The sequence below is a fragment of the Polypterus senegalus genome, chromosome 4, assembly GCF_016835505.1.
Source record: "Polypterus senegalus isolate Bchr_013 chromosome 4, ASM1683550v1, whole genome shotgun sequence".
In the NCBI taxonomy this organism is placed as follows: Eukaryota; Metazoa; Chordata; class Cladistia; order Polypteriformes; family Polypteridae; genus Polypterus; species Polypterus senegalus.
The window spans coordinates 59,627,060-59,652,475 of record NC_053157.1 but is presented as its reverse complement, the minus strand read 5'-3'; the positions used below and the strand labels follow the sequence as shown (position 1 = coordinate 59,652,475).

At 36.1% G+C, this 25,416-nt stretch overlaps 1 protein-coding gene across 2 annotated transcripts in view; it reads right to left on the bottom strand.

Moving 5' to 3' along the window:
* Positions 1–25,372, bottom strand: part of abhd17b (abhydrolase domain containing 17B, depalmitoylase) — a 57,395-nt gene extending 32,023 nt beyond the window's left edge. Inside the window, exons 1-2 of one of the 2 annotated variants that reach the window (XM_039750730.1) lie at positions 25,268–25,372; positions 15,724–16,198 (exon numbers count right to left, since the gene is read on the bottom strand). In XM_039750730.1, the coding sequence (XP_039606664.1) occupies positions 15,724–16,190 (467 nt within the window). In that variant the 5' untranslated portion in view covers positions 16,191–16,198; positions 25,268–25,372. The remainder of the gene's footprint in view (positions 1–15,723; positions 16,199–25,267) is intronic. The other variant, XM_039750729.1, reaches the window with a different exon arrangement.
* Between the last annotated feature and the right edge of the window lie 44 nt (positions 25,373–25,416).

The window sequence follows — 25,416 nt, the reverse complement described above, 5'->3', positions numbered from 1 at the left end:
GGCAGCCCATTTTTCCACTTCGTATTTTTGATCCAAGTCTAAAATTTAAATAATGAAAAACACAGCCTTTTTTGTTTTTGATATCTGATTCAAAATCAAATAAAATATTTTCACTTTTTGATTTTTGATGGTTAATTGAAAAATGAAAGAACGAGTGATACACGGATTCATTCATATGGCTCTCAATGTTTAGTACTTCTGAATATGATAACTGTTAGTGTTATTTTCCTGTTCACAGGTTTTGAATTTAGAAGTTTACAGTGAGTATTTAATAGTGAATAATAAGTGATGTTTCAAACGAACCTAGATAAGTTTAATCTTCCCCAAAGTTTTTTTTTTCCCCAGACTTTTTCTTCATTTTTTGTGGTCTTCAAATATGAAAGGCAGAGCGATTTTGGTAAAAACTTGTTTAGATTTATTTGTGTTCTATGTGAAGAAATAACATTGCCATTTGCAATAAAAATTTCATAAAATAGTTCATTTGAATTTAATGTTAACAGTTCAAAGAATGTCAGGCTGAATGGTTAGCCCCCACGCATTTTCACCTCAACAAATCCGGTCCTTTTTGCAAAAAGTTTGGACACCTCTGCATTAGTGTATACTAATGCAATCTCTTCCCCAGGTAAATGACACACATGAATTCAGCCGTCCACATGATCTAAAAGAAAATATAATTCATCAGACCAGGCCACTTTTTTCCATTGCTCCATGGTCCAGTTCTGATCCTCATGTGCCTATTGTTGGCACTTTTAGTGGTGGATAGGGGTCAGCATGGACACTCTGACCAGTCACTAAGTGTGCAGCAAGCTGCAGTGCTTTGTGTGTTCTGACACCTCTCTCTCATGGCCAGAATTGAGCTTTTCAGCAAATTGTGCTATAGTAGTTCTTCAGTGGGATAAGCCCAGATGGGCTCATCTTTACTCCCCAAATGCATCAATGAGCCTTGGATGCTCATGATGCTGTTACTGGTTCACTAGTTGTCCTTGACCACTTTTGGTAGGTACTAACCACTATATACCAGGAACAACCTATAAGACTTAATGTTTTAGAGTTTCTCTGACCCAGTCATCCAGCCATCACAATATGGCCCTTGTCAGATCCTATGCATGCCCATTTTTCCTGTTACTATAATGCAGAGAAACCCGGTGCTGTAGCAACACAGAGACAGCCACACCTTTATAAATTACCTGATCTGACCTACGCGCTTGCAAATAAGGATGACTCAACTTCCTTGTGACATTAGCTAGTTTCACCTGAAATAATGGTTATCACAATTGTTCAAAAGAAAAAAACAAACACCTGGAACATGCCATCACAGTTAATTACATAAGAAGTTTCAATTAGCCATTTGCTTGTCTTATTGCATGGAAGACTGTCTTGTTTAAATGTGAGGAATGTCTCAATTCCAAACTAGGAAATCAGGTTTTCTAGTCTGTTCAAGAAGAATTTAAACAGACTATTGTCTTCTTTAAAGAAAGTACAAGTTGCCATTTTACACAGCATACTTTTCCTGTACATTACATTCAATATATCAGTCATCTCCTTTGCACTATTCTTTAAACATATAGAGCCTTTTCACCTTAGCTTGCTTTTTGCAAGCCGTCAATTCAGTAACAGATAAAGCCAACATGTAAATTGTTTAATTACATGACAATAGAAAGTGCAAACAGATTTGCAGTTCTAGTATAATGCAAAAAGAAATAATAAGCATAAATTCAGACATGAAAATACTGCTTTTCCAATGTAACAGTTTGTACAGTATCATCTTTGTCTTGCAAGTAACCAAAAGAAATGAAACACCACAGTAAACTAACAAAGCAGTTAACAACCCATCATGCATTTAGCTTTGCATAGAAATCTTGGGCAGATCCGGTGGCTCATTACATTGGCTACCATAACAACTTCTTCAGGCTAAGAGAGATCTGAATGTTAGGGCTCATTTCGCAGAAGCTCCAGGCTACTTGCTGGTGCTTCTTTACAATAAGTTTAGATGGATGGAGGGAAAGAAACCATCAGCTTTCAACAAGTATTACTGACCTTAATCCTGGTTTGACATTTTCCGGAGTTTTGGTTACCCCAGTTTGTGTGACATCCGGTGGTGGAACCCTACTTGTTTTTAACTAAGGCCTTGCCAGCATTCTACAATTTACAAGAAAGAAGAACAATCCATAATCCAACTGGAACAATTAACAATTTTCTTTATTCCATGTTTTGTCTCTCCAACTGCAGGGATTGACAAAATGTAAATGCATATGGTAGTCTTCATGGCTACCAGCTTTGCAAACCTGATAGTCTCTAGGTACGTTTTCAGGTAGCCCAGCTTTATACATCATATGGAGTGGAGCGGTTACCAGCAACGTTTTCTTTGTGAAATGTTTTTGTACATGAGTGCATACCACACTTCTACCAAATATAAAACACAATTTGGCATACTGGAAGAGAATAACTTAGATGTGTATTAAAAGGAGGGTCACACGCTGATGGCAATCTTATTCCAATGTACACAATAACATTTTATAAAAATGAACCGAAATACTGCATTGATATTGCATTCTCAAATTTTGTTCTTTGGGCCTAAAACAAAGAACAAAAAACATCATACTCCTTAAGTTGACCACAGACAGTGATCAATGTATACAGAAAATAAAATTTGCCTTGCATGGGCCATTAAAGGGGGTCAATCCTGTTAGTAAAGTGTAGGATTTGGCCTGAAAAAGCACATTCATGCTCTTTGGGCTTAACAGTAAGGAGAATTTTCACATTCCAGCTCTATCAGTTAATGGTGAACATCTTGCTTTTTTATGAGATTCCTTTCTGTGACTGCATACAGCAAGATGTGTTTGTAATGGAGTAGAGAGCTACTTAATTTCAAAAAGTTATTATGTCTTTATTAAGTCTCTTAAAAATTTGTGACAACAATAATGCTGGAATATTCCATACATAGCATGTGAACAACCAGCTGCTGAATATTGTAGGTAATTTTCTCAATGGTAGCAAGCCCTGTTAGTTGAAAAGAGCTACATGAGTGTACATTTTTGTTTCCATATTGTACATTTCTTGAATTTGTCAGACATTGCAGGCTGACTAGTATAATAGTCTAATAGTTACTATGCTTCCTCACCATTTTAATCCAAAAATTAGTTTTGCCTTAAAACAAGGGACTACTTGTATGTGCTTTCTGGATACTCTCTGCATACAGCATGGTACATTTTGTGACTTAGCCGAAATGCTGTTTCCTCCCTGCAGTGATCACTAATTTGCAGAATATCCTCCATATGTAATCTGCTAAAAAAAAAAAAAAAAATATTCCAGTATTTAAAAAGTTATTTTTTATTTGTGTTATAATGCTGCTTATAATTATGATTCCCTTTTACTTGTATCTGGTACTGAAGCGGTAATGGAAAGGTTCACCTTCACCTCTTTTTTTCTCTTTTAAAATTCATATCAAAATACGCCTTAATTACTACTTTACTTACATCACAGTAAACGATGAGAGGAAAGGATTAACGTTTACCATTCTTGCCCTTACTGCCCCAGCTGCTTTACAGCGAATACTATTATTTCTCTTGATGGCTTTATAGACTAGCTGCAGATTTTCTCTATATTGTTCACTAGTGTGTGTGCAAGCAAGAAGACCTATTAACCAGAAGTGTCGAAAGGAGGGAGAGTATGATATTCTCATGAGTGGGTACAGGATGAAGAGATGCTATTCAAATATTTTTGCATAATTTCCTTGCACTTTGCTGATGTTTTGTCATAATTAGCAGTTCATTAATTATTCTGATAACCATATCACCGGCTTGTTTTTAAAAATCACCATTTAAGGTACATTGTGCCATGCACACATCATCACATAGATGGAAAAATTCAGTGCACAGCATGCAGTAAAAACTCAGCGTGTGTCGCTGCACCTGACATCATTTTTGCTGTACTGCCCTTCCAAACACTGTGGGTGCTTCAAGTACTGTAGAAACCAGGCTTTAGGCTGGGGTTGCAGCAGTCTGGAATGTGCTATGAGCAGCTGTCTTCAAAAGTGACACCAAATTTAAGACATTACATGAAGAACAGGTTCTTTTCTTTTATTCAGATTGTTTTTGATTAGAAAAATATTGCATAGACCAAAGATCCAAAATATCCAGTAGTAAGCCAGACTAAAAAATTGGTAATCCCAGGCACCTTGAACACTGATTCATCCACCCCCTGATTTGGATTATGATACCTCCATGAGTATTTCCATCCTAATTACAAAAGGTTTTCAAGGAATATATTAAGTTTGTCTATTAACAAAGAAGCACAATGAAACACAAACAGATATGATTTGCATGCAATTTGCATAGAAAGGAAAGAAATACAATGAATAGTTTAAGAAGAATGGCAACAATGTTAACCAAATACTATGGCTGTCCCAGTTATCATATCTCAACCAAATAATACATTTACTGCACATTAGATTCTGGAGCAGTTCAGCAGGCATCATTCTCAAGGTCATAATGGGTCTAGTTTAACACGGTCAGTTATCTCATTATGAAAGAAGGAGGATTAAAAGGTATCTACTAGAAAATAAAACACTAAGGTCTGTGTGTCCAGTCCCTCAGAACAGCTTTAGTGATGTGACGAAAGGAAGTGTGAGTGTGAGGCGCACAAGGAAGGATAAAGGCATAGAAGACACTCTGAGGGAGTTGCCTTCAAAAGGTGGGAAGAGGTGAGAAATGTGCTTCAAAAATAATGACAGAGTCTGAGATGCTGGCTTTAAGAAAACACTTTCAAGTGAGGGATGCCTGACAAAGAGACATTCACACTCATGCAAATACAGAGGAAAGGTGCAAGAGAGAGGAAATATATATACATTTTCCAATTACCTTTGTTTGACAGGAACCATAACAAATGAAATCAAACTGATATTTTTGGAATAAATATTGATTTAAAAAAATACATACTGAAATGCTGCCAGGTGCATTTTAAGGTCACAAAACAGAAAAGCTTTCCAATGAAGTCTAAGCCTGTTTATGTTCTATCCATCATAAACCTGCTTAATCCGAGTTCATTCAATGGAGCTGCAGCCCATTTCGGAAGTTTCAGACACTAGGTAAGAATCAATCCTGGAGGAAATGGCTGCCAATACAACACATGGCACACTCACACATGCATGGGTAATCTACAGTAGATTTGCCAGTTAACCTTACATGCCTTTCTTCTAGATGTAGGAGCAATCTAGTGTACCCAGAGAAACTCGAGAACACAAAGAGTAAATGTGTAAATTACACAAGTGTACTGTAATCGATTAGGCCAGGATTCACACTCAGGACACTGGATACATGATGGGCCATCAGAGGGTTTTTCCACTGTTTTTAAGCACTTGCCCTTAACAGATAAAACTGCATGACACCTTGAAAGATAATTATGAGGTTACTCCTTGCAAGGACTCTTCTCCCTCTAACAATCGTCCCACTTAACAGAGTGCTAAATATTATTATGGGCGGCACGGTGGTGCAGTGGTAGCCTGCTCGCAGAAAGGAGACCTCCCTGTGTGGAGTTTGCATGTTCTCCTCGTGTCTGTGTTGGTTTCCTCCCACAGTCCAAACACATCCAGGTTAGTTACACTGGCGATCCTAAATTGTCCCCAGTGTGTGTGCGTGTGCACCCTGTGGTGGTCTGGCACCCTGCCCAGGATTTATTCCTTCAGCAACACTAATGACTCTGTGTTAGGATATGGCGGGTTGGATGATGACTGACTCACTAAATATTATTTATATTTGGACTTTAACTCACTCCACAAAATGTAACTAAAATGAAACAGAGCTATCAAGTGGAATTCAAAAGTAAAATTACATTGCTAATCCTGGGTTGACCTTATTATGGCGGTTTGAAAAATGTAGCACTTCTTGTATAAATATAACATGGCCAATGACTGAATTCCACAAACATTATGATACTGTCATATGGTAGAGATTAGGGATGGAATTTATAATCTAATTTAAATGATAATCCACTTTTGAATTGAAATGGAATTGACCCTAACCCTGAGTAAGGATTAGAAGAAAAATAAACAAACAATTAAAAACATCATGTTTAGCAATAATTCCCCAACAACCTGCATAACATACATATCGGAACTGGGTGCTCTAGTTAAAAAGGAGAAAGTGAGGAGCACCTCCACAAATGTAGTAGGTTTCACAGGATGATAGGTGGCAGTGAAGAGAACAGTATACACAGAAGAGCATTTGGTGAGGGAAATGTGCAGGATTGCAATGGCTGAGAAATGCTAGGAGTCTGTACAAAGGGAGATGTGCAGAGTGGTAGCACGTCTACTCCTGGTAGCAATTCAACAGAGCCGAGAAAGCTGGCATCAGAAAGGGCTACACAGAACTGTAAACATAATTCTTTTAAATAAATGTATAAAAATTCTATAAAGGAAAAGGGTGTTCAAGCTAAAACGCCCAGAATGCAACTATACACATTTATTATACAACTTTGTTTATAAAATAAAGGCCAAACAAAGGATGTAGTGCAATTTGAAGGCATACAATTCTGCAGTGATTAAGAAACAACGTGTAATATAAGAAAAGGTAGAGGAGGCAATGATATCACAGCAACGCACTGACAGCATATACTTGGTATTATTATTATCAGATCCAGTGCTGAATAACCAAGCTGATTACCTGTTATTGTTTATCTGAAATCCAGTTGCAATTTCAGTTTAAAGGTGACTGTTTGCTTTGTGATGCCCATACATGCAAAGAGAATAAATATGTGTTTTAATATCAAGTTTCAAAGTCTTTAATTAAAGCCTGTATGTAGGGCTTTAATGTGTGGACTTTTTGTTTTTTTATATAATCACTGTTTGTGCACACACATAAAAGAGTTTGGATTCAGATAAAGCTCTATCAGCTGTGGTGCACTTCAGATCAAGCAAAGAAAGACTGCTTGTACTCTGCATGTAAGAAGAGACCAAGGGAGTGGCAATCCTGCAAGGATTAGTGAAGATGCCAGAAATTATTATGAGGTGTGAGATGAAGAATGAAAAGTGTAAGAAAGCACGGCTTCCGCACCTTTTCAACAGACAGAATGGAGTTTTCTTCTGTTCAATGTCTGTGTGGATTTTCATGCAGGATCTACAATTTTCTGGCTGAGCACTAAAGATGTCTGTATTTGGTTAAACAGATATTCCATACTGGATGGACCCTGTGCGAATGTGAATGTGATTGTGTGTGTGAGTAGGCACGGTGATAGACTTCTGCCTAGGGCTGGAGAGCTTAAGCCCACACAACTTTGCATTTAATTAATAATGTTTGAGAGTGTCACATTTTACATAGCTATAGATAGATAGATAAAGGGGGAATACATAAAATCTAGAGGTCTTTGATCCATTAAAGATTTGGACACACATTCAAGTTTGGGGTTTTTTTTGTTTCATTTTTACCATTATCTACATTTTAGAAGCGCAAAGTCATCAAAACTATGAAATAATGCATATGGAATCATGTAGTAGCCCAAAAAAAAAAAGTGTTAAATTCTTTTAAAATCTTCAAAGTAATCCATCCTTTTCTTGATGACATCTTAGTACACTTTTGGCATTCTCTCAGCAATCTGGAATTCTTTTCCAACTGTCTTGAATGAGTTGCTACATATGCTGAGCATTTGTTGGCTGCTATTCCTTTATTCTCTTTTCCAAGCCAGTTTTCGGTCACTGAACTGTCGAATAACAAATGTAAGCCCAACTAAAAGAACTGGAGTACCACTGGAAATGTTGTGTAGTCATTATGGTTAAGTGTAGCTTTAATTCGGAATAAAATGTTGACAGTGTCACTAGTAAAGCATTCCCTAACAATCAAACTTTACCCAATACTTAATGGTGGGGACCTCTCATGCAAACATTAGTTCACCTTCTCTGTATCTCATGAAGACAGAGTGGATAGAATGAACATTATATTTGCACATAAAGCACAGGACAAACTTTCCCTGGTCTGATGTCTACAGCACGTTTCTTGGAACAAGCAGGTTTTAAATGTCTCCTTCATTAGGTTTATTTGTGTAAACCATTCATTCCACTGAATAGATGATGAGGACAATGACATGTGCCCACTGCTTGAAATCGGTGAAGAATTTATCTGAGCTGTAGTAAGAGGTGATGTTAATTGGAAATTGAGGCTGGTGAATAGTGATTCTAATAAACTTGTTCTCGGTGGCAAAGGTCTTGCTTGGTCTGGCTTACTCGTGAGGCAGCCAGGAGCGCCAGTTTCATCATAGTGCTCAATGTTTTTTGCAGCTGTACCTAAGGCTCACTCCTGAATATTTGACAGAGTTAAAGATGTTAAGATTTGCATTGGGTGTGACAAGGATGGACAGGATTAGAAATGAGTACATTAGAGGGTCAGCGCAAGTTGGACGGTTGAGAGACAAAGTAAGAGAGGCGAGATTGCGTTGGTTTTGACATGTGCAGAGGAGAGATGCTGAGAATATTGGGAGAAGGATGCTAAGGACAGAGCTGCCAGGCAAGAGAAAAAAAAGAAGGTCTAAGAGAAGGTTTATGGATGTGGTGCGAGAGGACATGCAGATGATGGGTGTAACAGAACAAGATACAGAGGACAGAAAGATATGGAAGATGATCATCCGCTGTGGCGACCCCTAACGGGAGCAGCCGAAAGAAAAAGAAGTTCTGAAGTTCCTGTCATATTTAAGGACTAATGACCTACCAAATAGAGCTACTTACAGACTGTTTTTCATTTATTCCATTAAATTTCACTAAAATTCAAAATGAAGACTACATTTTCATACTTATGCATTAGGATCCCCAACAACAGCTGTCTTAGAAAAATGTAAGTATTTAATATACAGCTTTAGATTTAAATAAAATGTATTTAAGATTATGAAAAACATATATTCAAGCAAGTCTTCTCAAATGTTTGAATGACAAAGTGTGTATATTACATATAAAAAAAGTTTAGGTTTCCTTCATCCATTTGAATGCTACAAGTACAAGCAAAAAAAATAAATAAATAAAAAAAACTATGTGCCATTCAATTAAAGAACTACTGAGAACTCCTGACACATTTTAAGCAAGCACTAAAAATGTACCCAAGCATTTCTGACTGATGTTGAATCTGCAGTCATCTGCCTAGAGATTCAACCAGTTTGCAGGATACAAAGTGAAATCAAAAAACATCTACCTTTTCCAAAAAAGGCAGCAAGTTAGAAATGAGAAATGACTCACTCCGTCTTCAAGAGGATTTATCACAGTGATTTTCAAAACCATTTAGAAGTTAACAGTCACTGCTGATAACAAGACATGGCTTTGTTTGAACACACCTGCATGCAAGCAAATGTTTAACATTATACACATCACAAGAATTACACATTATAAATCCATTTTTGATTGTAACTTCAAGAGAAAATGTTAGCAGTAAACTGAAGTACACTTAAGTGTTGATTCTAACCCATCTTGCTCATTAAAACACAGGAAAAATGCTACCATCAACAGCAAATCTTATTAAAAACAGACTCTTAAGGTTGCAGCTTGGAACTAGAAATAATTTGTTTGCATTTGTTCCAATTTGAAAATTAATATGTACCATCTGCTTTACAATAAAGAACAGTTCTTTTCTCAAAAGGAGACAGCTTTTTTCTTTATTTTCATTTTACCACTTTAAGCATATAATACCAAACCTTTCCAGCAAACACTAGTTTCCAATGTGACATGCTTTTAAATTTAAAGTGCAGACATGTTTTTTTGACTCTTGAAAACTGAGAAACCATACCCAGTCATGTCTAGAGTGCTGTCAATAACCCATCTGTGTAATTAAAGAGAGTTGCAGATCAGATTTTGACTAGTCAAAATGTAAAGATTCATAATTAAAAATATATAAGTGTAACTCCAACAATCTAAAATGAAACTAATTAGTAAAAACTGACAATATCTGAAATACTGTAGCTAGCTCAAATTGGACTTCTAATTTTGAGATATCTAAAAATGACATTTCATCGAACATTGAAAGAAAGGCATTAAATATTAAATTCAGCTTGCCAAACTAATATATATATATATATATACATACACACACATACATACACACACACACAGTAATAAAAAATACTTTATCAAGTAACCATAAAATGGATATAAATATAGCCAATACATTACTAATATTTTATTAATGGTTTTAAATGCTGTTTATTTTGAGAAACATTTGCAATTCTGCTAGCACAGCTGTAGTACTAGGGGGTGTTGTACCATGTTAGCCATTATGGATGTAGTGAGAAGTCAAGCAAAATGACACCTTTTATTGGCTAACTAGAAAGATTACAATATGCAGGCTTCTGAGGCAACTCTGGCCCCTTCTTCAGGCAAGACAGCTGAAATCTGTCAGTCAACTGGCTTCCCTTGAGATGCAAGATACTGACATTCCTAAGGTTCAAAACCAAACAGAGGGTCTCTAGAAACAGATCAGTCTATTGTTGACCTGTAAAGTGAATGTTATTTCATACAACGGATTGCCAAGAAAATTTAACATTCCTGCAAAAGTGGTCCACTACTGTCAAGAGAAGGGGATAAACTGGGTCTCACACAGATAGTACCAGAATTCCCAGAAGCACAATTACACATGAGGATGAGCACAGTATGTGTATGAGAAACAGGCTCCTTACATGTCCTCAGTTGGCTACTTTTATAAACTGTGCATGCCAGTGTACATTGATTGCAGAATGTCACAAAGTCAGTAATTAATTTACTGTCATAAGTTTTTAATCCTCACATTTCTAGGTAAGCAAAGCTAGTGTTTTGGTAATTATTACAGATTATTATTACAGAAGCATACACATTACATGCTTTGCCATAAATACAGAAAATGGCTGCTTTCAGCACTACCCCCACATAAATTCATATATACATGCCCACACACACTGCACATTTGTTTTACACCGTAATGTCATGACAGCTGTGCCAGAAGACTGAAGCGCCCACTCACTTAGAAAATGGTAACCCTGAAACCAACACATCAAAGAGAATTTAGGTAAATGGAAATTCAAAAGTATGTTCATAATTTAACAATGCATGCTGTCATTTCAGAAAACAGACAAAAGCCATTTTGGTAAAAACCATTACACTAATCTCAAAAATAGAGAGCTTGAGATATAAAATCAGAACAAACCTATTTCCCAACAGAGTTCACTGCTAATTTCATTAAGGACGAAGTCACTGTCTGAGCAGATATGAAGCTACACACTTAATTTCACATTATTTTTCAAAGTAGGCCTGTGACAATTTATTTAATAGAGGTTAAGTGAAAATGGTAAAACTAAGTGCAACTAATGTGCTTATACTCGTGTAGCAAATGAACTGGAAGCTTACTCAAAATTTTATAGATTAAAAGCAAATATGAAGCCACAAAAGCATATTGACTAAAATCTGTTTTTCAATGTTGTAATGTGATGGCAATATCAGGATCATCACTAACTGATCAAAGTAACAAATGTACTAATCCTCAAAAGGCACAAAAACTAAGGGAAAACCTGTACCTTGTATTTTCTGCTTTACATTTTTAAAAAATATATATAGTAACAAAAATACTAGTTTGTCCTCAAAAATTACAGAGAGATTTAATTTTAGTACTTGTTGTTACCTTGTAATATTGTCAGTAATATATATTTGCGGGTTTAAAAAAAAAGGTACCAACATTATCTTTTTCTTTTAAACAATTTAAATCAAATTAATTCTCAATACAGTCTCCCTCCTTCATATTACATGTACAACAGCATTCAAAAAGCTTATGAATACCATCAAAAAAATTCCAGTTATAATGCAGTTTCCTTTATTAGCATTATTGCTTCCAGTGTTCCAAAGAATATCTTGGGTGAAATAGCAGAAATTTATTAAACATTTCATAAATGGCCTGAAATTCTGATACACCACAAAGACCTAGAATTGTTGCTCAACTGAGACAAAACCATTACTTTTGACGACACTGAATATGTGGACACTATAGAAAGTTCTCATGTTCAGTGAAGTCACACAAGTTTTACTTTTTACCATGATCCTTGTGGTGTTAGGTCAGAGTCTAAACATCTTGATCATCTTTTATATATATTATACATATAAATAGTTTGTCTTGACTTTCTCAGATATACAAATGATTTGAAGCAATCCAACAAAAGTTCATTGTGACAAGAACAGTAACAAGATGTACATCTTGCCTGGAGAAGGGGCCCCCGAGTTGCCTCGAAAGCTTGCATATTGTTATCTTTTTAGTTAGCCAATAGTAGGCATCATTTCTTCCTCATGAAATTCTGCACATTAGTGAAACAACTTTTCTCACCTGAACCAATGCTGAGCAGTTGATAATACATCTGTTTTAGACATAAGCTTCTCTATGGAGCTTACTGGCCTATATAGTTACTTGGATCAGCCTGATCACCCTTTTTATACAATGGGATAATATTTGTTAACCTTCAGTCTTTAGAAATTTCAACAGTGTGCAGAGATTTTTGAAAAATACATGCCAAGGGTTTATATACTGTATGTACTGTACTTACTAACTCCCTTAAATAGCACAAACCCATACATCCTCCTTTATGCCAGCAGTACGGACTGGTGATGGTACTGTGTGAAATACAGTAGAAAACCAATTATCCAAGGTAATGCAGTCCAATGCTACCGCAGATAGCTTAAAAACCGGGATAAAATGGATGTAATCATGACGCTGTGCAGATAAGATGGAGGCTTACCGCTGATGTCAAATCCGCTGATGTCACAAGGGAATTGCACTGCTCACAGTGGTCAGAGATGGGCAATGCATGCCTGACAGAAGGACAGAACTTGCGCTGTAAAACACTCACTTCTAAGCAAAAGAACATGGGTTTGCAGCTCATCACTGTCAGGTCACCACAGTGCAAATCTTTAAACTGAGGTGCTTTGAGGTGTTAGTCCACATTAATTCAATTAGTGATAGGGATGGGATTTGAACTGGGGACAGGTGGAGTGTAGTGGTGACACTATGCAGAAAAGGCAGAGAATGATACAGACAGCCGATATCCCCAGGTAAGTACACCACTCACAGGTGTCAGAGACAGGCTCTGTGATTGACAGATGGAACACACCATTTAGCTTACACTACAGAGCGCTCATCTCTGAGCCAGGGAATGAGGTTTAACAGTTCACCACAGAACCTTGAAATGTATAAATACAAAAGTCCTATGTGAAAGAAAAATTAGAGCCTGTGTACATGGTCAATGCTGGGCACATACTAACAACAGTTGAGGAGTGTAGTTAGGGAGTAGTGAGCGAGTTATAACCACATTCTCAAGAGTCACCAGCTCTTCGACCAATCGGTCAGTACAGTCAAAGTTAAAAGTAAAAGTATTTACAGTATAAGCTAGATACTGTATTCACAGCAAAGCTTTTATGAATTATAAGCATTACATTTAGTGGTTCACTTCGGATTATGCAGAACCACCATGGTAAATCTAGGCATGGATAATCAGGGTTCTTCTGTATTTCTTAGCACACATTAAACCTATTAATACCAGCAAAGTATCATCTGAATGCCATAGGGTATGTACATATTGTTGCTGTCCAGGTGTATTTCTATTTTGTGACACGCTACCCTTTTTCATATCAATACTTTAAAGTAGGAATCATCTTAAAACTAGTTCCCAAGGGGGAAACAAAAACTTGCATTCAGTTTACTTTAAAGGCTTAGAGAGACCCCAGTCCTCAATCTTATACAGCATGGCTTGAATGTGGCAGAATGGAAGGTTTATATCATATGAATGCAAGGCAGATTATTCCGTTTTTCTGTGCTAATTGTGTGGTGGCATTAAGTCAGCATGATCCATGAAGAAATGTTTGATTCAACTTGCTTAATACAGGAATTGAAGAATATGACCTTTTCTTAACTCAAAAAGGGATCCTACCTGGCACTACATAGACAAACCTAATCATGTATTTATATACTTAGTGGCCACAAGTTCACAAGTATTTTCATTTCCTAGACTGATTTAAGTATTGGTGAGCAATTTGAAACAGAAAGTAAAAGATAAGCTATATCAAGTTTTGGTTAAAAATAAATAAATAAATCTGGATTTATTTTTAGTAAAATCATATTCCCCTTTAAGTATGTTAAGACCGCTTGTCATTTCTGATGCAATAGTTTTGTGTTTTTTTTTTTTATCTGGAAACAGGAAAATGCTGCAGCAGTTTCTGAAGTCAATTAAGATACCAGTAGAAGTGCATGGAGGAGGGTAAAGCAAAGTTGCATTGCACGGCCCGCTTTAACTCCTCATGTGCACAAAGAAGCATATGCTCAACAAAGAATACTGTATATGCAATATATCAACTGCTGTCAAAAGCTTAATACAGTAATCCTTTTTTACACTGGAAAATATTCAAGCCTGAAATATAAACACTGCCCTCAAGCAATCACGACCGTGGTTTTCTTAATAAAAAAAAAAGCAAGCCAACTAAATATCTGAAATGCAAAGGAACAGATGGAAAACAGATTCAAAGACAATCAAATGAAATATCCTATTAATTTCCTATTTTCAATTATTTACTTGTATCCCAATAAATGATGGGATAGGCACCAACTATCTGCGGCCCTGAGCAGAATTAAATGTGACTGAAAATGGATAAATGGATGGATGGATTCCATGTTAAAAAGTACTTTAAAGTTAAAGATTATCTGCCTAGCATACTGTTCCCAGCTAAATGCATAAACCTATAGATTTAATATGGACTGCACTGACAAAAATCTGGCTGCAATTTACTGAAATATGAAACAAAAACTCCACTTTGTGTCAGATATCAGACTAAGACCAAATGGAAATCTCCAAAACAGCAGCGATACTATGATCAGGTTCCTAAATGGATAGTCTTCAGATTTTGTTTGTGAATTGGTATGCTGCCCAGAAAAAAAAAGGGTGCAACCTTCATTAGAGGCCCATCTTAAGCAGGGCGGTCTTGAACTATAGTTTAGACAAAATGTCAAACACTAATAGGAAAGCTTTACATCAATATCCATGACACATGGAATGCAGAAACTGCGTCAAATCACCAATTAGCTGCCCATCCCCAGGTGAGAGATGAAGCAGGGGTCCCAGACTTAGAAGTTAAGCTCTGTCGAGGACTTGTTCCTAAATTAAAACAGGAGGAAAAACTGTGACATCAGAATATATGTGTAGCTGTGATTCAGTGACCACACAATATAGCTGGACAGTGGCTATAAAATGCATGGTGAGCTTTCTGGTATCAAAAGACAGCCATTGAATGAATACTGGTTTCTTTCTGACAGCTCAATTTGTCTCTTACTTCAAATTGACTTATGATATAAAATAAAAAAAACCAACAGTTTAAAAAAAAAAAAACACAACACACTAAACTGCATAACATACTGTAAAACAGAGAGGTATTCCTTCACAGGAGGAACAGACAAGAAATAAAATAAAATTACCCAGTCTTGCAAGCAAAGCTTATCAAACAGAAAAACATGGAGATTTTTTAAATTCAACATCTAAAATTCATGATTACCTTATCTACAAAAATACAACTTTACCACCTTTAAATAAATCAGACAGCGATACCAGGACACCACCACAATAAAAGGAAAATCAGATCTATAGAGAAAAGCATATGAAAGAAGTGATATCCAAGCTACAGAACAAGTCAATTATTTTAGTCAAAGAGCAGCAAGTGAAGGAGTCAGGTTACTCAGACAGGATGAAACGTCTGCTTACCGTGTCCTGAGGGACTGCCAGGCAGCATCAATGTCTGCATAGAGGTTTTTCTCAGATGGTTTTCCAGAACTTGCCCCATATCCAGAGTAGTCATAAGAAAAAACATTGCAGTTAATCCGGGAACCAAGACCAATATAAAAACTGCTCATCTGTCCTAGGTCAACCGCATTTCCATGAGAGAAGAGCAGGGTAAACTTGGCATTTGGTGAGCAGCGAACAAACATACAAGCTATCCGGTTTCCACGACTGGTCCTGGTCATGAAGCATTCAATTGCTTCTTTTTCCCTGGCAGAGTATTGCCAATCTGCGCGTTCTGACAGGTGCAAGGTCCACCGGCTCCCGCTTTCATCAGACATCAGTGTATAGGTGGGGTCAGGGGGTAGAAAAGCAAGCTTGGAGGCAATCTTACTCGGGCATGGAGGGCAACAAAACAAGCAACAAAGCTCACTAATCGAAAGGTTATTCATTTTCTCTCCTACAACAGAAAGACAAAGAATCAATTAAGAGTTAAAAAGAAATATACACAACAAAAAGAATAAGCTTCAACTTGGAGTTACTGTGGAAATTATTATTGTAAAATGAAAGAGTGGAGATCACATAAAGTACATCACATGTGAAGTGAATGCAAAGCCCAAATTTCAAGCAAGTCACGTATGTTTTATTTTGCACCATTTTACCCAGTAAAGTATGTGTAAAAAGTAAAGCAACAGACCATTTTATGTATAAACACAAACATTAAATATGTTTATTTATACACACACTAGCCAGTCACTGAGAGCGATACCCTTCAAAAAAACCACAAAGTACATTTCTTAGGTTTTTAATTAGCAAAGCTGACTTGGATGAGCAACTACTTGACAGCCTCTTCATGTATCTAGTTTGTGTTCTATCACTGACAGACCTGCCTGACTATCCTACTAATGGCAAGCCTTTCAGGGTCTTCCAGGGAACATGTAACCCTTAGTTTCCTTTAAGACCACTTCAGATAAAGTTTACAAAACTGATCTATGAAAAGAGGAGAGGAAACATCATCTTCTATATTGCGTTTCCACTAATGCACAGATACAATGAAGCATTCCTTTGACAACAGTAGTTTTGTTTTCTTTCATTTGTTCTTAATGGACTTTATGAAAATTCATTCTGGTTTCACTCTCTTGCGACACCTATTTTCTGCAATAAAAAAGAGGGGTAACACATATATGTAATCATACAAACATAAGGAAACAAACTATATGTTGAAATATATATATGAGATAGATACAAACACACATTATACAAGTGTGCAATAACACACACAGAATCAGGTCCAGAACAAAATCCACACAATTCTGTTATATTTTTCTGAAAGTGTACACTACACAGGAACAGTGAAACTGAATGGAAAGTCTTGAGCAAATGCTTAAATAAGTCAGATTTGTTATTTCATTTTAGCAGAAGAAGTTTTTATAAATTAATAAATTAGGGTGATCTATGATTAATCATTGCTAAAATTAACTTGTGCTAAGATTGTTTAATTTAAGCTCTTATTGATTATATAATTAAGGTAAATTTACACTGGGGAAGTTAACTGAATTCTATATTACAACAACTGATACAAAACATGAATTTCAATAGACACCTGTGGGTAGTATTTATGCTAAGTTCAGGAGATCGATGCAGAGTACCACAACCTTTGCCAGGACAAGCAGTGGATGAGATGATGCAGAGTTTAGGTTTGGAGTTTTTCTTGCTATTTCCATTTGATTTGACATTTACAAAGATCTGATGATCCCTTGTGATGTCATGCAGTAGTGTTATGCAGATGTGCTCGTTTAACACAACTTGTGTACATGATAATTCCTGCACCTACCAAATAAAGTGAGATTTTTCCACAACTTTATAAAACAAGCAAATAAACAAAAATGCTTACAAATAGTGCAAAATTTTTGTTATTTGGCCAGTAAAACAACACAATAACACTAAAGGCAGCACTGCAAAAAGTATCATTTATGAACAAAGTGAAAGAATGAGTAACAAACATGATGCCTCAAAAAAATGGATTAATATAATGCAAAAAGTAAAAATATATAATCAACATAAGCCTACTTCAAAAAAAACAACAAAAAATTCACAGGTTGAGGTCATAAGCGATGAATATTATTTAATAAATAAAACAAATCTAAGCAGAGTTTACATATAGAAACCTACCTCTGCCTCAGTCTTACAGGTGATTTATCACAATTTGCATCAGTACCAGATAGGTGTCAATAATTTTGGACTTTATACTAATTACTACATCTTTCTAGCCAGCTTCTTAAACATATGCAAATGACAGCTTATTTATGACTATTAAATAATAAGAATTGGCCAAATTCATCTTTCTGTGTCAACAAGACTTCTCGTTGTGATCATCATCTTGCAATATATATTTTCAATGATGGACCTAATAAATAATACAAGACCACAAACAGCATTCAAACAGCAGTTGAACTATTACTCAAGATCCTATCCTCAGTCAAACCTACTACCTCTGCTACTACTTCACATGCCAATACCCAAATATAATCCAACAAGTCCCATTGGCCTTCTACTATTAAAGTAACCTTAACAGATTACAGCATTTCATGCAAGATTTTGGGGAAGAGGAATGGAATAAGGGTGGCGGGGACATCAAAATACTATATACTAGCAACTGGGAGCCCGATCGAATTGGGCTACAAAGTCTACATTTGTGAAATCCATACTTTCTCCGCAAAGAATTATTTGTTTTTTTAAGTCCTTGAAATGATTTTGTTATCATGGCACTGATTTGTGCTTAAAAATATACCTTTTTGGCCGATGTAATGAAGAGCTTCCTGTTTAAATGAGGCTGCGAGACGTGAACTCAGCACTTCAGAGCACCTCATTTGAATTTTTCCGGCAACCAAATTTTCACAACAAACCGTATTTTACGACTCTAATCTGAGTGATAATTATGTTGGCGTGGTCATTTTAGATCTGAGATCGGCTAAAATTTAAACAATGACCGTTGTTAATACCCAGCCATCATTACTGTGGATAATAAAACTAAACCGCCCAAAGACAGATTTCGACGTACCTAGCAAATGGCGATACTTTCTAAATTAATTACAGTTCCGGAGCTGTCGAAGGGTTTAAGTCAGTCGACGATGTTAGTCCTGGAAAGTACGCCCCACCAAACCAACATTCCAAAAACCAACCGAACTTACTGTTATTTGCTCAAACCAACACCGACTTACTATACTCGGCCGTCCAGCGGCATCACTGAAGCATTCGAACATTCTAAGCCAATCATGCAATACTGTGTCTGTGTTTGCCACGTTATGTTCTAATTACAGAGGCAGAGTCCCATTGCATGGTTCTAACTTGTATTGAGTCGAGGTATTGACGCGAACACCATACATACGGATAGTAACAAAATATATATAAGGATTTGCAAATGACATGAGAACAAATTAACACTATAAAAGGACAAAGCATTATATTAAGAAGATGGTGGCAATCAGCACAGGAACTCTTAGATCATTGCAAGAACCTCATCCCCAAGTAGAAACAGATTTATTGGTGCCACCCTATATATAAAAATGTCATTTAACTTATTATCAAGAAATCTGTGAATGGTTAATATTGTATATAAGTTAGGGAATGTCTGTAACTTCAAGGCAAAAAAAAAAAAAATTCACCGACTTCATGACATGGTCTATTTATGGACTAACAATTTAGAAGAAATGTACAATTATTATATGGACACATACTAATTAACTCTTAGCTCTGAAAGTGTTAAAACTGCTTTAGAAATGAAAATATAAAAATGCATATGTTAATTTACACTTTAGACTAGATTATGAATTTTTCAATAACATTAAAATTAAAATAGATGCCATTCTTTATATTCTATTCTAAACTGTGAAATTTCCATGAACAAAACCAGAACATACTGTATGGAGGGAAGCTAACATGCATCATACATTCAACAGCGGAAAAGCAGATTTTAATGTCAGTAATAAATTTGTCAATTTTCTGAAAACCACTTATTCCCAGGATGGGGTAAGCAATTGCAGGCCACACTCACTCACAAAGGGACAATTAAGACTTGGCAAGAGTATCCAAGCAACAAATACAGCAAAAATATACAAAATCTAAACAGACGGTAAATGGGCTGGGATATGAAACCAGTCTACCCCTGGAACTGTCAGACAAAAGGGCCAACTACTGTACCACCACACCATGCAGTAGATTAAAACAAAACTCAACCACTGCAGAACCGTAACTGGTATAGCCAATTTATTATAACATGCATGATACAGTATTAAATAGCGTGGTAGATACATTTCCATTACTATAATTACAGGAAAAAGACTTGTAAAGCTATACAATACAAAACTTGTGAATTACTTAAGTTTCTGTAAAGTTCTAATTTCCCCTTGCCGACTAATAAAGTATCTTTCTACTATACATTCTACTACTATGCCCAGTTGCCCTCTCAAATACCTTTTGGAAAAGTCAAAACTGTGAATTAAATGAGCCTGCATTTTACTAGTCATCATCACAAGGACCAGTATAAATCTTGGCTGCACAATATAAACAGCAAAACAAATGCTCTGGATAGAATGACAAAACAACATTAGTACATGTTCACCAAAGAACCCACTGTCAAGTAAAGCAAGTTCAAAACTTATCTTCGTACTGTGGGAGGAAGTGGAAAAAAAAAATCTCACTTGGGGTATAAAAAACAATCACATACAAAAACAGACCACGGGGACCTGAAGAGATCTCCAAACAAACACAAGAAAGTAATGCAAAAGCTTTACAAACTTAACTATAGCTCTAAACACAAGTTGTATCCTTTTTTCAAGGCTTCTCTTCATATATGCAGGGAAATTAGACTCAGGTGGAATACCTATTCTAAAGTACAGGTGCTATACTAAGCAACATGACAACAAAACCAACTATGTGAAACCATTGCAATCTGGAGCAACTTCTCCCTCAACACCCCTAGCTAATAAAAAATGAGTAGAATATGCAAACGTATAGCAGAACAACTGGAGGAGACACTGCCTATGTTTTATTCACAGCAATTCAGGATGTCATTTTAAAAAGACTTCAATATGTATAAGAAAAGGATACCCTCCTTAAATGTATTCAGTAATGGTAAAGTAAAACCTGCTCTGTGTTGTCTGTCACACCAAAGGCTAGACTTCACTAAGACTTAAATCTTGATAAATTTAAATGATTGTTGATGTTAAAATATGCAAAGCATTTCAACTGAAAGGATATATAGTTTGTGACTACCTCTCCACTCCCACCATGGATATCTTAATAAGCCAAAGGGAAAATCCAAAAAACTAACTTAAATGTGTAACTTTAAACAAAACAAATTACTCTTTGAGCAGTTTAATTGTAGGCAACTGTTATGCACTGTCCATGTTAAGCATGTTAATATTGTGGACATTACACAATATAAAGATACAATATAAAATGACCTTTATTAAAAGAAACTCAACATAGAATTTTTTATACAATAATGTTGCTTTAATTTTACATGCATAAAGAAAAGCATGAAATTATGATCAAATTAATAAAATGTTTTTATATATAAAAAGTTCATTAGCAACTTCTCACAAAAACATTATTAAAATTCATTGTTGAGTAACAAGAGGTAGTCATTCCAAGTTGCTTTACCAATGCTGTTTCATTATTGATACAATGAGCAAACCAGCACTAGGAGGTCTTCTTTCATGTCTGATGAATATCTTGTTTCCTCTGCTATAGATAAAAATGTGCATTATAAGATGAATCTCTGAGTTTCAGTAACAGTGTACAAAAAAACGGTATACTCATCCTTTAAAAAGAAACGATTTTTTCCTTTTTAATAAGAGCACTGAACACACTGCACATATGAGTATGCTAGGATTAAAATGTAATCATAGTACAGTAATGGAGACAGATATAGGGGAATTTCAGGGAAGTCCAGAACCACTAAGTTGTTGTTACATACAAGGACAGGCACAGGGTTAAGAGCAAAAGCAAACAGAAGACGTCAACAGTCCTGGCATGCACACAATACATAAGCAATGGGCAGAAGCTGTGCCAGATGTGGGACACAGTGGAGGTACTGATCTCAGAATATTTTGCAGGATAGATACACCTAAGAAACTTCAGTTCTACCTGCCAGGTGTCTCATGGTCTTTGGATCCATGCTTGCAATCTGAAAACCAGGCCGAGATTGCACTCCAGGAAACATTCCAGGTTGCTTCCAAATGACCACTCCTGAGCTCCAACCCAAGGTTCACATATCAAGCAGCTACAAAATGTATCTATCACCTGGAAAATAAACTGTATCTGTATTTTATCACACTCTTGCATACCCTGTCTTTTTGTTTTTTGGAATCAATGTCATAGTGACACTCGTACTTCACTTCTATGTCGCTCAAGGGCAGAAAATAAGCACACATGATAGGAAAAAAACAAAAAAAAAAACCTAACATTTCCGCAAGCTCTAAAGATATAAATAATGGTAATCCTGCATAATTACACTAACTCCAGCAAACAGGCACAGTAAAACGAAACATAGCGTAACAGAGAACAAGAAGACTAGTGCAACTCCAGAGATGAAAAAAAAAAAATAACTTAAAAAAAAATTTAGCTCATCCTAACTACGCCACATGACCAAAACTTTACCTTTTCTTAAAGTTATCTTTGCTTACATGGTACCATAATAAGAAATGTATTAATTTAACTGCCAAGATTTTCATTATTTAACAATATTGCACAGGGACTTTTTCAATTAAGAATTCAACTACAGCATCTTTTTGTATCATGATACTTCACAAAAGTGAGCAAAATTTCCTTATAGGAGAGAATTGGTTTGCTTCTGAAGATCAAAACACAATGTGCGAAAACTGTTTCAAAAATTCAAAGTTAATACAAATGAAAGGCCACTCAGGCATAACAACTATGCATAATAATGAAAGAAAGCAATTCGGTCACATTTGCAATTCAATTAAAATGAATACATTAAACAGTTTTGTTAAGCATGTGACCAAACATAAATTAGAATCAAGAAACCTACAGAGAGATTATATAACAAAAAACACTGACTAGAATATCTCAAATGTGTCAATGACAGACAAAATAATTGTATACATGTGGAATCAGAGCTGGGATCCCCCCGAATTATTCCCACTTATCTTTGGAGAGCTAAATGAAAGCATCTTTCAAGGACAGTTTATGTTGACACAAAAATGGCCAGGCATGATAGTGTGCATGAATGAGCCCCATATGGGAGTAAGTTTGTTTCTACCTTGCACACAATGTTACTGGGAAAGGTTCCAACCCTCTGCAACTCTAAAATGAAATCAAAAAGGTACATTGAACAGGCAGAAAGAGAGACTCATCTAATGATGTTTCTGGTGGGTCTACCAAGCTGAAGCTCTAAACAAGTAGAATTCACTTGCTCATAGAGTTAATAATGTGACAGAGTACAGGTTAGTACTTTGTTGGATTTTATTCTTGGTCTCTGGTGTCTTTGACATAAAATTTCAAAATCACAACCCATTTTCACATATACAGTATGTAGGAAAAAACAGAAACTTCTGTTAATGCTTTGCAAAGGTCAATGAGGTGCTAAATCAAGATGGCTAGTTTATACTTGCAGCTGTAAAGCGAAGAAGCAAAATATTTTAAGGAATCCATAACATGTATTCACTGAAGAGAAACAGTGCAAAAATAATAAGCTAATAGCTAAAGCTAAAAGAATTCAGATTTGTTTCCTTCCTGATCTATAACAAACATCTCAGGAGTCATGTATTTCTTACATTATTAACTCCTACTTAAACTATATTAGCTTAGGTAATATTTTATTCTGTCTGGAGACACTTGTCTACAAGGACTACCCTCAATACACTAGTGGATGAGACAATCATTTAGAAATTGCTTTGTGTGCCAAAGTATGAGCAAGTATGCCTGTCAATAAGGGAGTCAGTAGCTCGGAAGTGACTCATTAGGCAATCAAAAGATGCATTACGGCAGAAGAAAACCAACCTGGTGAAACAGAACTAGGCTGACTATTTTGTACAATATAAAAATCTCAAGAAATGTATCTGCAGAGCTGCCCAGCTGTATATAGTTTCATTGTATTAAGTATTTTGGTTTTTATGCTTTGACTAGCTAATCACACAGAGACTGTAGACTATTTTTGTAAATGAACGATGACAACAACTGGCACTTTCTACTAATACACAGAAAGTCTTTCAATGAGATCATAAAAAAAACACTACTGGTTAAGACGATTACATAACTGCATCAAGACCCTTTAAATAACAAAAAGATATCATAAAGACATGAAATGCGCATCAATGAAATCTAACAATATATAAACGCAAAGAAAAAAAAAACTCATATTCCAAAACATAACCGCAACTGGGTCACTCTCTGTGTGAACCAAATACGTTTTCTCGGGGTATTTTTTTCCTCCTTCTACCACATCTCAAGAAACAGAATTTTAGGTAAATGGGTGATTCTAAATTGAACCTACGTGAGCGATTACACCAGGCAACAGACTTGTGCCTAATACTTTTGTGTCTGTCCTGTCAGCAAATTCTGACCCCGAAAAGTAATGGTTCTTCAAAAAATCGATCGACAAGTCTTCAGAAAAATATTTTAAGAAATTACACAGGTTGGGATAATATACCATTATATTTAAAATACACGACAGTGGAATATTTTCGGCGCTATCTTTAACGCTCAGTTCAAACTTAGAGATGAGTAAGTTACAGGCAACACTCATAGGCAAGATGAAGGTGGGATACCACATCGTCTTTAATTATCAAATTCGTATACTGCTTGGGGGATTGAAACGTCACTCGTTTACTCTCAATAAAATGTACGTTCAAAAAATGGGACATAACTCGGCTCATTTAACAGGACCTCATTGAGCGTGTTTAGTCAGCAATACAATGCATGAGTCAGACAGACTACACCTTGCAAAAGGATGTGGATGGACTAAGGATACACCACAGTCGCGGAAATACAGCACTGATTCATAGAGAGGGGAGACAAAAATGGAAGCGCAACACAGCAGCAATAGCACTCGTGTCTCGCGCTACAAATTAAAATACAACCTAAACAGAAGAGGTCAACGCGTATCTTTTAAACATTTCATCGAAAATCAATCTTGATCAGCGAGTTTTTTCCCCCTTTTCCCATTTGGATTGATGCAGTGTAACAAATATTTATCTACACGGAGTCATAAGCTCATATAATATGCACCAGAAAACCAGTCTTTCCGATCTAAGTCTCGATAAACGTACGGTTAAAAACCAACATAAACCATTTCAATAAATGCCGGAAAATGCGGCGTTTCAGTGTCCTTACCGCTGACTACACTTACAACTGCAGCTGAGTAACACAAACCCAACAGCAATCGGCTGGGCCACACTTAGATAAACACATCTCGGTACCATGTACATGTAGATTATTGCTTGCCTATAATAGCCACATTTTTACAAACACTATTAGAATGTAACCAAACAATATTTTCTACAACCTTGCTTACCCGGGTCGATCGCCTTCAACCTGCTGTAGACAATAACCTCCCTCTTAATGATAACTACCTTCTGTTTTCATGGATGCAGACGGGGCAGGATTCGTGGCCAATAGGAAGACCAAAAGGAGCACAGGCGACCAATGAAAATT